We start from the raw sequence: 14,083 nt of genomic DNA, 5'->3' as shown, positions 1-14,083 counted from the left end.
CGGCCCGGTCCCTCGGAAATCCAAGGTAATCCTTCATTTAAACATAGTAATATATTTACTTACATGGGGGGAGATTGATCGAAGCTTGGAGAGAGAAAAAGTACCAACCAATCCGCGTCTTAAAAAATGACAGTTATGAGTGAATTGGTTGCTGATTTCTCGCCCCACTTTATTTTTCTCCAAGCTGTGATATAGCTCAGGCTATGGAGGTTATTCTTGTTCACATGCAGCACAACGAAGTGTGATTTAAATGCCGCCCGACGCTCGCCCAGGTTCCCAACCCTCTCCCAAATTTGCCCACGAATGGATGTTTTGCATAATCATCCATTCACAGCCTTGAGGGCGAGGACCACATCATTCGATGGTCGCCGACAATCGAATGATGTGAAACTAGCATGCACTCAGGTGTCTTAGCTTTGCATGCACCCTGTATGTGGACAGGGCGGGCAGTTGACATCCGGTGATATCAGTTGCCCGTCCCCGGCAGCCATGTCACTGCCTCATTTCCATGGGACCACCCATGAAACGTTGGGTGTTCCCATGCTCGTGTCCACCCTTTGCCGTCCCCGCCTGCACTGGTGGGTGCAAATGGGACGGCGAACTTGCAGTTTGCATTGCCCGTTTGCACCTGGACACGAGCAGAAAGGCACATACACCAAACATCGCTCCCCCATGCGAATGCGCGGGGGAGCGAACAGACCCGAATAAGGCCCTATATCTAAAGAGACCACTCTACATGCACAGGTAACATTCAGATGTCTGAGGCAAATGTATGAAGCAGTAATAAGGGAGAAGTGAGCCAGAGGAGAAGTGGCCCATGGCAACCAATCAGCTGCTCTGTATAATTTTATATTATGCTAATTATATATGTTAGATCAGTGCTGAATGGTTGCCTCCCTCCCCAATTATAATAACATTAAAGGCCTCAGTATTGTACAGACCAGCAGTTTATTACACTAGGCAGAGCCGGCCTAAGGCATAGGCAAACTAGGCAATTGCCTAGGGCATTTGGAATGCCTAGGGGCATCAGCAGCTTCTGCTGATTAAAATGAAATGCAGCATTCCTATATTCTGTGTGTGAGAGAGGCTGTATCTGCATATGAAATAGTGTATTCATGGAATTCGCTGTAACATAGCATTCCGTATGCAGGTACAGCCACATTCGCACACAGAATATATTCATGCCACATATTTTAATCATCGGAAGCTCCTTGTGTGTGCTGGTCATAACGATGCAAATAAGACGAATTTTCAGCAAAAAATGCAACCAACGTTAGCAGAACTGGCCAGGAGCTGCATGGCCTATTGAGGCAAGATGTATGCGGAAACATCTGTATCCAAGCAGAGGCAGAGGTAACAGTGTTAGCGGCTGTGCGAGTGCTGTCTGCGGGTGGGTTGGTTGTGCAATAGTGTTCGGCATATGTGTAAGGGGCATTATGTGTGTCATGTATAAATGCATTAATAATGTGCGACATATGTGTAATGGGCATTATGTGTGTCACGTGTATAAGGGTATTAATAATGTGCAACATATGTGTAATGGGCATTATGTGTGTCATGTGTAAAGGGCATTAATAATGTGCAACATATGTGTAATGGGCATTATGTGTGTCACATGTATAAGGGTATTAATAATGTGCAGCATATGTGTAAGGGGCATTATGTGTGTCATTATGTGTATGAAGGGCATTAATAAAGGTTGGCATAATGTGTAAGGGGCATTAGGGTTATAAGGACATTAATAATGTGTGTCATGTGTAAGGGGCATTACTGTGTGGTATTATCAGGGGTGCCGAGAGAAAGGGGTAGGGGGTACAAATTACCCAGGCCAAAGTCTGATGGAAGGGCCCAGTGCGGGCCACGGGCCCCCTCTCCTTAAGTGACAGCAGCAGCTGCAGCTCTTCTCCTCTGCCCAGCACACACTGCTTTGTGCTGGGTTGCAGTGTGGCCATGGAGGTGCTTAAAATACAATATTTTCTCAGGATTTTTTTCGAAGGGTATAATGTGAATAATGTGAGGAGTAATGTATATAAGGTAAAGTGGTACTACTGTGCGATGTAACGTGAATAAGGGACACCATCGCATGATATAATGTGAATAAAGTTGCACTACTGTGTGGCATAATTTGAATTGGGGGTACTATTGTGTGGCCATTCCCCTTCCCAGCAAGAACACACCCCTGTTTGGGCTGCGCACCGAATGTGTGCAATGTTTCTATTTAAAATATTGCGGGTAGGAGCACCAAAATGATGACTGCTATGATGAGGGTTGATGGTGCTGGGAAAGGGGAGCAGGGTCAGAGGCGGAACTAGTGGCGGTGCTAGGGGGCACCAGCCAAAATCTTGCCTAGGGCGTCATTTAGGCTAGGGCCGGCTCTGACACTAGGGCTGTGGTTCCCAACCCTGGTCCTCAAGTACCCCCAACAGTGCACGTTTTCCAGATCACTCGGCAGGTGCACAGATTATTCAGCCACATTTTAAAAGATCCACAGGTTGAGCTAATTATATCACCTGTGATTCTGTGTGGAGACCTGCAAAACGTGCACTGTTGGGGGTACTTGAGGACCAGGGTTGGGAACCACTGCACTAGGGATTAATTAGCAGTGTGGTGCTTCCCGATGAATCTGTACAAAGTAGGCAGATGGAGACCATATTAGGGAGATATATCAGCTGTCCACCCCCGGCAGCCGCGTTACTGCCTCATTTCCATGGGAACACCCATGAAACGCTGGGCGTTCCATGGGGGCGTCCACCCACCACCTCCCTCCGCCTGCACTGGTGGGTGCAAATGGGATGGTGAACTTGCAGTTCGCCGTGCCCATTGGCACCAGGAAGATGTGAAGCTGTGGAATTTGCAGGTACTTTATGTTTGTATTACACAAAAAAACACAAACAATATGAAACGACACTGGTGCCACTGCTTATTGATCACGTGTGAGATGTCGCGGCTGTGGCAAACATGGTCACTCATTGAGGAGCGTAATGTGGTCAGATTTCTGTGTTTAATGGGTATATTAGCACCTAAAATTCATCACCAATGTGTTAAGTCAAGCAGTAGTCTGTCCCTCGCCACATGATTTACTGTACTGGGGTGGAACAGGTTTAAGGCAATGGTCTCTCCCCTCTCCATCCTGTCCTCAACTCCACGTGATGTACTGTGCTGGGGTGGAGCTGGATTTAGCCCCTCTCCAATCTATCCACAACTCCACGTGATGTACTGTGCTGGGGTGGAGCTGGATTTAGTCCCTCTCCATTCTATCCACAACTCCACGTGATGTACTGGGCTGAGGTGGAGCTGGATTTAGTCCCTCTCCATTCTATCCACAACTCCACGTGATGTACTGTGCTGAGGTGGAGCTGGATTTAGTCCCTCTCCAATCTATCCACAACTCCACGTGATGTACTGGGCTGAGGTGGAGCTGGATTTAGTCCCTCTCCATTCTATCCACAACTCCACGTGATGTACTGGGCTGAGGTGGAGCTGGATTTAGTCCCTCTCCAATCTATCCACAACTCCACGTGATGTACTGTGCTGGGGTGGAGCAGGATTTAGTCCCTCTCCATCCTGTCCACAGGGTTGAATTACACGTTTTAGAAAAGTTTAGTAGCTGCAGTAAATACAGCTGATAAAACCACTTCTCTAGACAGATTCAACTCTGAAATACATCTAAGTGAACTTTCATCTCATTTTTTGGACAAGAAGAAATATAGTTACACAATCTAAAATGAATTATATGCAATTTCTGCCAGATGCAAATAGTAAATCTATTTTGTAATTAGCAAGCAAAGTTCACATTAATCATGTATATACTGTAATCTGTCGGTTCAGTCTCAGCAGCCTCTAATGACTACAAGTAAGACATTATTTGTGCCCAAGTTCCCACATATAGGCCCTTATTCAGATCTGATCGTACTACAAATTCGTTCTAAAAATGGGCAAAACCATGTACACTGCAGGTGGGGCAGATGTAAAATGTATAGAGAGAGTTAGATTTGGGTGGGGTGTGTTGAAACTGAAACCTAAATTGCAGTGTAAAAATAATGCAGCCAGTATTTACCCTGCACAGAAACATAATAACGCATACAAATCTAACTCTCTCTATACATGGTTTTGCCCATTTTGAGAACAAATTTGTACTGCAATCAGATCTGAATAATAGTCATAATGTACTGCCTGCATCCCACAGATTGAGATTGCTTGTGAACTAGCCAATGGCGATATGATGATAGAATATATTATATAAAGTAAAAAATCTGAGATCGTGCCTAAACTCCAATGGGTATTTTAGATCACGGATGTACATAGAACTGCAAAAAGATGCTGTACCCCAGGGGTAGCCAACTCCAGTCCTCGAGAGCTACCAACAGTTCACATTTTCCAGACAGCCTAGCAGGTACACAGCCGCACTCATTAATCACTGACACATTTTGAAAGATCCACAGGTGGAGCTAATTACTTCACTTGTGATTCTGGGAGGAGACCTGGAAAACATGCACTGTTGGTAGCTCTCGAGGACTGGAGTTGGCTACCCCAGCTCTAACATATGCGATCATTAACACAAGAGACAGCTCTTGCGATAAGAGCTGTCCCTTGTGATGCGGCTCCGGCGCTGGACTTCCGGGTCAGAGACCCGGGAGTCCATCTGCGCATGCACAGAGCATGGAGCTGGCTGCGGGGCATGCTGGGAGGGATCCGTGATGGATCTCTCACACAGCGCTGCGGTAAGAAGCCCATAGGCTTCTGCAGGTAATCGCCAGCTTCTGCTGGCGATTCCCTCCGCAGCGCTGACACTGCAGAGGGGAGTTACGGCATACAGAATTGCTGCAAAAACACTGATAAGGTTTTTACCGCATTTCTGCTTTAGAGAATCCCGCCCACTGTGTGTAGAATTTTGAGGGAAAAATTAATTTATTCCATTTTGGAATAAGGCTGTAACATAGCACAATGTGGAAAAGATGAAGCGCTGTGAATACTTTCCAGATGCACTGTATGTCCAGGGATGTCCTCATGTGACCTAGATCAGCAAACACCGGCTACATGAGGGGCATACTCATTCTTACCTTTCCAGTGCGGGCAAACGCTTCTCCAACTTTCCTATTCCTGCCACCATAACATGTGGTGATGAGGTCAGCCACACCGCAGCTCTCCAGGAAAGTGGCAGACGTAACCGGTCCTGCGCAAAACAGCTTGGAAAAGGCGATCATCTCCATTAGCCCCAGGCGGATGACAGCAGCTTTTGTGTTATCTCCAAAACCGAGTCCATCACAGAAGCCGGCTCCCACTGCAACAATGTTCTGACGAGAGAACAACACAATCAGCCAGGTTTCCCTGCTTAAACCAGGTCTATACTTATCTAGAACTGTGGGGTAGATGTATGAAGCAGTGATAGGGGAGGAGAAGGGAGACAGAGAAGTAGCCCATGGCAACCAATCAGCTGCTCTGTATAATGTTATATTATGCAAATTATAGATGTTACTTCAGTGCTGATTGGTTGCCATGGGCCATTTCTTCTACCTTGCCACTGCTTCAAACATACACCTCTGTGATTCCCAAGAACATACATACATATATATATATAATAGAAATCTTAGACTTAAAGAATACTTCCAGCATCGCCCGTCGAACCACCCCGTAGAGGAACCTCACCATCATTTTATAAAAACAAAAAAGAAATCCACCTTTGACCCACCCTCACAGAATGCGTCCATCATGACTTATTCCCGCCTGCTAGACACTTCGGTGACCAGATACATGAGTGCTCCTCATCCCAAACACTATAATCTGACTCGGAGCCAACAGATGGCCCTCACCAAACTCAGCAAGTACAGGGATGTCGTATTCAGGGCGGCTGACAAAGGAGGAGGACTTGTTATACAAAACCTCACGGATTACATTGAAGAGTGTGATCGCCAATTAGCAGATACCACGGTGTATGAGCTACTAGCAAGAGATCCAACAATGGCCTATGAAAAAGAACTGGCCAACACCCTCCTGATTGCACGCAATAATGGACTTATTTCCGAAGATCTGAGGCTGGCACTGACACAGGATAACCCAGTGGTCCCCATATTCTTTACTTTGCCTAAGATACATAAGAATCAACAGTTACCTCCGGGCCGTCCCATTATTGCAGCTTCAAAATCCATTTTTCAACCCATCTCCCAATTCCTCGACAGCATCCTACAACCATTGATAAAGTCACGACCTACATATATCAAGGATACAACAGACTTCCTGAACACACTTGAACAGGTAGAGAACATCCCCCCTGACTCCCTGTTATGTGTAATGGACGTAAAAAGCCTATATACGTCCATCCCCCACGAGGGAGGGCTCACTGCTATGAGGGAATTCCTGTTGTCTAACGATCTACAAACCCTTGATATCGATCTGTTTTTGGAATTATTGCGGATGACTTTGACAAAAAACTATTTTCTGTACAACGGAAAGTTCTACAGACAACGGTCCGGTTGTTCAATGGGAAGTAATGTTTCCCCCTCTTTTGCCAACGTATATATGTTTAAAGAAGAAAAAAGGATGTTTTTCGACAAACCTGAGATCCGGAAGAACATCAGAGTGTTCACGCGCTATATAGACGATTTATTCGTACTATGGACGGGTTCAAGTGAGGATTTTGAAGTGATGATGGAACTAATAAACCAGGAGGAAGGACCCATCAAGTTCACATTCCAAACATCTACACAGAGTATCAGTTATCTGGATGTCCTTGTAAAGTTGGTGAATGGGAGAATAAGCACTGAACTGTACACCAAACCGACTGACAAAAATAATGTTCTTAAAGCAAATAGCTTTCACCCTATCTCTCTCAAAAAAGCCCTCCCGAAATCCCAGATGACCAGGGCAGCGAGAATCGTCAGCGAGCCTACCACTCTCCCAGGAGTTTTGGACAATATGGTCGATAGGTTCCTTCAAAGAGGCTATAAGAAAGACCTTTTATTACGACAGAGAGAGGAAGTCCTTAGAATCCCGAGAGAATCCCTGCTGAGACCCAAAGATAGTCAGGACGATCAGAAGAAGACTAACACAATACCGTTTGTCTCCAAATACAATGTATCCAGCCAGGTTCTGCCCAGGGCATCCAGGGCATTATGGCCCATTGTGAAAACTGACCGCAGCTTGCCCTACTTTTCCAACAAAACCCCGATGATCTGCCACACACGGGGCCGCAATATAAGGGATCACATCGTCCATAACGATATTACGGGCTTCACTTCCATTACAGCCGACCCCGGAGGTTTCCTGGGCAGACCTAATGGGTGCTATAAGTGCATCAAGTGTACCACATGCCAGAACATGATAACCGGCAGCTCTTTCCAACATCCGGAGACAGGGGTTAAGTTTGCTATCAAACACATTCTTAATTGTACTGTCACACATGTGATCTACGTCATACAATGCCCCTGTAAACTCCTGTATGTTGGGAAAACCATCAGGACACTAAGGACCCGGATGGCCCTACATAGATCGGCCATCTCCAAAGCACTCTCGGGAAAGAATAAGGACCATGACCAACCAGTAGCAAGACATTTTGCTGATCGTGGACATTCATTGAGTGACCTAAGACACATGGTCATTGATCACATACCAGGGAATCTCAGAAGAGGGGACAGAGAAGGCACCCTGTTGAAGCGGGAAACCGTGTGGATTCACCGTTTGAACTCTATGAGCCCACATGGACTGAATGAAAAACTTTCTCTGAATCTGTTCCTGTAGACCCACAATAAAGGGGTTTGGCGTGCGGTATATGCCCCTATGGGGACTTGACACCACACCATCCCCATAAGAGGGCGACCGTGAACATAGTGTGCTTTTTCTTCTCTTCGCTTCATTCTCGCTATCCCTTTATATTTTCCATGAACAGACCTGGTTTGTCTGTTTTACCAACTTACTGTGTGCTTTTTCTTCCCCTCCGCTACTTCTTTCTATCCCTTTATAGTGTTTCCATTGTGATTTATATGTATACATCCACCCAGCCTATTGTGAGTGTATATCCCACCCCAGAGGCATCTCACACTAAAAGTTTGAGACCAGACACAGTGTATATGCCCTATGAACGGGGACTTGACACTGGTGACCTCTCAAACCTATAAGTCGTGTGCTTTTTCTTCCCTCTGCTTATACTCTCGCTATCCCTTTGTATTTTCTCATACTCGTGTGTAATGTTGAAATGTGTACCTGTTGTGACAGAGCCCATAGACTCCAATAGACCACACAGGATTAACTGACCTATGTCAGCAACATGCCGTTTTAGCGATCTTCTGTGACACTTGTATATGATGATTAATTAGTCCTGTCACAGAACCTGCCACCCGCGGGGACGTATGTCCACCTATTTAACCCCATGATTCTGTACCTTGTAGGCATTCAGAGCAGCCACCCAATTTTAATCTTTATATACCATTTTGTAAAGCACCTTTGTTTGACACCAGTTTTTCAATACACCGTTCTTTTATAATCATGAAGCATTTGGGACGTTTTGTCCTATTACACATGACCTAAGTTTTAAGATGTCCATCAGACATGTATTATACCAGAGTGTCTCACAATACATTAATCACTGTTTGTTTTGTTTTTATCCAGCGATCCGAGTACGCCGGTAGTCCAGTGCCGCCCACACTCTCAGCTCTCCATGGCAACCCCAGCAGCTTGCGGTCCAAGCGCTTTCAACACATGCGTGTCACAACACGCTCTGTGCACAGCACTTCCGGCCAAGACCTTCTCCGGTGGCGTGTGACCCGGCGTCCTCGTGTAGCTGGTCCTCATTCTGTTGATCACTTCACCCCCTATATAGGTAAGCACTGTACCACTGTTTTTTGTTACCCACACCTTGACAAAGGGGCGCTACCAGCCCCGAAACGTTGGATTTTCTTCAATACACGCTGAAAATTTTTTCCTCACGAGTGCCGCTGTTGTGATTTATTTCTATTTCCATTTATTCACTGCGCCCAGAAGGCAACGGAGGTAGCTGTACCCTGTTGGGTGAGTGCCAGGCCGCCCCCCCTAGATTTATATATATATATATATATATATATATATATATATACACACATATACACACACACACACACACACAAATGTACTGTATACAAGTATATAGTAACTGAGACACGGATACAAAATATATACATAAATGAATGGCATACATATATATATATATATATACATCGTATTAAGGTAGCAGTAACGAGGGTGTAGTTATTTGCAGACACATTTATTGCTCTGCTGCTGGTATATAGTGGAATCATTGGAACAGACTTCCCATAGACTTGACTGCTGCATTGTCATTTATTTATTAATGCCCTTGTCCTAGACTGATTGAGTGAATGGAGCAAAAGATTTCAGCAGCTGAGATCTAACTACTGTGCAAAGCTGTGGGGAGACGTAGCTGTCATACGCAGATAACACAAATTCCAGCTCAACGAGACAGAGACAAATATTTTATGACAAAAAGTCTAATTGCTGTACCCTATAAATGCTTGCACAGAATGTTAAAACCTCTTCTGCCCTGCTGTGAGCGTTGCATTCGTTCTGTCATGAATGGGTTTTACATAAAGTTTTTTTACTTATTGAAGTAAAATGGATCTTCAAGATTTCAGTACAGTACGTGGCCTGCTGGCATTTCCTGCTTCTACAGGAATTGCTGAGTATGTTCATGGTCATTAGGGCAGGATAAAATGTATACATTTTAAAATCACACTTATGTTAATTTATCCTGAAGAATTTATTCTTGCGCACAATTTTTTTTAAATTTTTTTACCAGGATAAAATGTAGCCTTCGCCACACAGACCTCCACACCATAGGCCTCTTTACAGACTAGAGGCCTATGGCGTGGATCTGTCCTCTTCATTCCTGTAGGCATTAACGTACTTGTCCCAAAAAAAAAAAGCGAGTACCCAGCACGAATGTTGAAAAGCGCTGCATGTAGTGGTTTACATTCAGCGCTTTTCACCCCAAAGTACTCGATTGGCCGCCTAGCGCATAGTGCGCACTTCCACTCCACTGGTATGTATTGTGGATATTTCACATTGAAAGGAGAGGGTTCTCATAAATGAAAAGCAAACTTAGGGGGTAGGTCACCAAGCATTAGGTCGACATGCATGAAGGTCGACAGAAGAAGTATGTCGACATGAGGTTTTTCACTTTTTTTGAGCAGACATGTGCCGGCAGGCGGTATTTCATGCCCTACTATCCACTAGGGCGTGGTGGGAGAAGAAAATAGTGTCCGAAGCACGGCGTCCGCAGCAAGCCACGTGAGGGGACGCGTGCTACGTTTCAGTGTCCATGTCGACATTCGGGGGAAAAAATAAATAGAGTGAAGAACCCCATGTCGGCCTTTTGACTGTCGACCTTACACTTGGAGACGTAATGTGTGTCTATCCAATGATCCCATTCAGATAAAAGCTCATTTCTAGTAGTCACCTTTGGTTTCAGCAAATGCAATTTTGTGCAATGCTTGTAATAGTGTTTCTGTCTATAATTACTTATTATTTGTCAATCACTTTATGAAACACAAGATCATCCAAAACAAACATTACAAGCTGTTCTGCCGCAGTCTTTGCTTTAACAATTTTTGGAATTAGCCAAGTCCACGTAACTTATAATAATAGCCTGGTCCGTGTACAGCTGTTACATACATATATTGCTCAGCAGAGCAGAATGTTCAAACAATATTGTAATAAACCCGATTTTCACTTCATTCAAAGTCAGGCAGATGGTAAAGAAAGGGGAGGGAAAAAAAATCTAAATAATGTGGAAGACATTTTATTTACGGAAAACCATAATTAAATATTACACACACACACCTGGCAAATATTATTTTGGAATTGCTCATCTGCTTTATTGAACAGCGAAGGACGCCAGTCAGCTTTATTGTAGCTGCAAACAATGACATCTGTCTGGGCCGTGTGTTTTGTGTCAGCACAGGAAACCAATTGTAGGAGGCAAAGGAGGGAGCTGGTAGTTTGGTTTCTTATCAAAAATCATTGGATGTGTTTGTATATTATATTCAGTGCTAGGGATTTGCATAAATATTGGTTATTTTAGATATTTCTATATGAGAAGATGAGCACAGCAGTATCACATACTCAGGTTTTTGGTTTCTTTGAACTAAAATAGTTGCTTTTCGGGATGTTCGTCTAAAACACAAAGCCCCTAAGCAGAATTCACTCCCATTCACGATTGCAAGAATTTGTTTGGGCTGCACCCACTCTATGGAACACAGGTGCAGCCATTACTAGCTGACACGTTTTTAAACATGTGCCGAATCCATTTCATAACCGACCCATTTATACCCCTTTCACACCAGCCTGAATTCCCCGGGAATTCAACCCTGCTAGATAGCAGAGTTGCTCGTGGGACCAGCCTGGGAAACAGGCCGTTGTGAAAGGTACTTACCTGGCATCCTGGCTTGCTTCCATATGGGTAGCGGGTTCCGGGGTCCAGGGATCCGGGCAGCGAGGTCCGGGGTTCAGACTGCGGGGATCCGGCAGAGGCGGCTGGGCACTTGTAGCGCAGCGGGGCGGGAAGAGCTGCTGGATTTGAAAAGACTGGCTGGACGCTTTCAAATTCTCCCGCCCCACTGCCTGGCAAATAGCGCTACAAGCGTTCGGCTGCCGGATCCCCGCAGTCTGGATTCCACCTCCCACCATCCCCTCACACCAGAAAATGCAGGGACTAGGCCGGTGTGAAAGGGGCCAACTCGGGCATGTCCCTGCATGATCCAGGGACCATATTCCCGGGTAAGTCCCTGCATTTTCTGGTGTGAAAGGGGTATTACAGATCCACAGGCGGCCTGGAAAATATGGACTGTTGTCAGATCACGAGGACTGGTTTGGCCACCCCTGCTATAGATGGTAGGTTTATGAGCAAGGCCTTTTTTCTGTTTTGTCTATTTTATCACAGTTTTCCATTGTAAAGTGCAACAGAAGTTAATATGGTACTTGTGTACCTTCACGGCTCCCATCGCATGCCATCGCATGCCAAATGTAGTGGCATGCGATGGGATGCGATTTTAGCAGTTTTTAAGTATTTTTTAAAAATCGCATGCGAACGCATCGCATGCGATTCGGTCGCATGCGATTTTTAACAGAAATGCATCCAAATGCATTGAAATTATTATCAAACATGTTCAATGGCCCACAAATGTCATTTTTGAGGCTGTACCACCCCCACTATCAACGCGAACCCGAAGCGTGGCGAGCGGCGGCGGTACGCGTCCTACGACCTTTTCATACCCCCACTATCCACGTCGACGTGGAGTTGAGAATAGAAAGTGTGGCGAGCGAAGCGAGCCACCGAGCCTGAAGCGTGGCGAGCCCCGCGAGGGGACGCGGACACCTGTGAAGCCCGCGAGGGAAAGCGTATACCTGTGAAGGTATCCGTGTCCTCTCGCTGCGCTCGCCACGTTCCGGGCTCGGGGGCTCGCCACACTTTCTATTCTCAACTCCACGCCGACGTGGATAGTGGGGGTATGAAAAGGTCGTAGGACGCGTACCGCCGCCCCTCGCGGGCTCGCCATGCTTCGGGTTCGCGTTGATAGTGGGGGTGGTACAGCCTCAAAAATGACATTTGGGGCCATTGAACATGTTTGATACTAATTTCAATGCATTTGGATGCATTTCTGTTAAAAATCGCATGCGATTTTTTACTATGCGATGGACATCGTGGGAGCCGTGATTGTACACAAGTACCGTTAATATAAATATATATATATATAATAGTACCTTACAAAAGAGACATTGGCAGTGTGTGTGGTTAGCAAATCAAGGCGATGGCTAGAGCGTAGCCGATATGAGGAGATTTTAGTTCCCCCAAACATACCAAACGTGAGCTTAATCTTCAAATTTGTCTGTAGATAAAAGTAAAATAATGATCCCACTGCTGGAACTGTGCTAGCTTTAAGCAGGTGTTCCCAAGTCTGTTTGTACAGTTTGCCATCCCTACTACTGCACATGTGCCAAATATCTCATTACAGGAACAGGTTGGAGCCCGGCCTAGTTGAAGCAGCAGGGGTGCATGTCCTGACATCCTATAGGTGTGGTATGACTGCGTGTAAGGACAGGCTGGGAGCTGCACATAGCAAGATCATATGTACATAACCCAACCTAAGGGCCAATATGTACACCTAATTGTTTAATGGCAAGTTCTGTATGAATGACAGGTAATACAAGTTTTCATTCACCCCTAAGGTGAACATTAGCAGAGCCCTATAAATGAGGTATATAATGAAGTCACTGTAAATAATTCTAAATAGAGGTGTTCATTTTAATACAACAAAACATCCTGCTCAGCAAGCAGAGACTATCACTATGCAAGGTACGCTACATAATTAAATCTTTCCAACGTGATAATCCTTTTATATTGTGAGGCTTAACAACTCAGTGCCAAGTAATGTGCAAATCCAACGGTAATATCCGTAGCCAACCAGCAATGAAACATTAAACACTCAGATACCGTGTTTATTCAGGTAAAGTCTATTCATACATAACAGTTGTGTGACAGGAAAACTATCAGCAGAGAATAAATGGATATTAACCATTAGTTTAAACATTAACTTCAGCTCCGTTCTAAACGGAACTAATAGAAAAACAGACAAAGCAGGAAACACAGTGCCAGAGGCAACAGTTGTCATTGGCAGAAATGTAAACTATTTTGTTTTTTAACTGAAACGTCACCAAATCAAAAGCCACCTACATCTGCCATACCCATTGGTAAGCTGGGTACAGTCTGCAACGATGTATTGACGGGATCAATAGGATGTATCATGTTCTTGTACACAGACAATCGGCTGAATGATGGTGTGATATATCATTACATGATTAATGTGACTAAAGCGCAAAGTAAGGCGCATCTTCCCATAAGATACGAGGCACAACAGATTCCTACACAAGTCCTCAATTGTTTTCACACACTTCACAATGGTTATACATGGTGGTAGCAGGTACCTTGATTACCTGATAAATGGTAATGTGGGCACCCAGCTTAAGTTGTAAACAGTTCTTGGGTGGCCATTTCAATGGTCAATACAAAATACACAACCACTGAGGGCATGGAAACAGCTTA

General features: G+C 45.0%; 1 protein-coding gene across 1 annotated transcript in view; it reads right to left on the bottom strand.

Moving 5' to 3' along the window:
• GPD1 (glycerol-3-phosphate dehydrogenase 1) overlaps positions 1–14,083 on the bottom strand; it is a 35,118-nt gene that overhangs the window by 3,246 nt on the left and 17,789 nt on the right. Inside the window, exon 6 of the mRNA XM_083169651.1 lies at positions 5,061–5,294. Within this exon, the coding sequence (XP_083025777.1) occupies positions 5,061–5,294 (234 nt within the window). The remainder of the gene's footprint in view (positions 1–5,060; positions 5,295–14,083) is intronic.

Source organism: Crinia signifera, chromosome 2 (assembly GCF_055691185.1).
Source record: "Crinia signifera chromosome 2, ASM5569118v1, whole genome shotgun sequence".
Taxonomy (NCBI): Eukaryota; Metazoa; Chordata; class Amphibia; order Anura; family Myobatrachidae; genus Crinia; species Crinia signifera.
The sequence above is the reverse complement of the archived record's forward strand: the minus strand, read 5'-3'. Positions and strand labels throughout refer to the sequence as shown.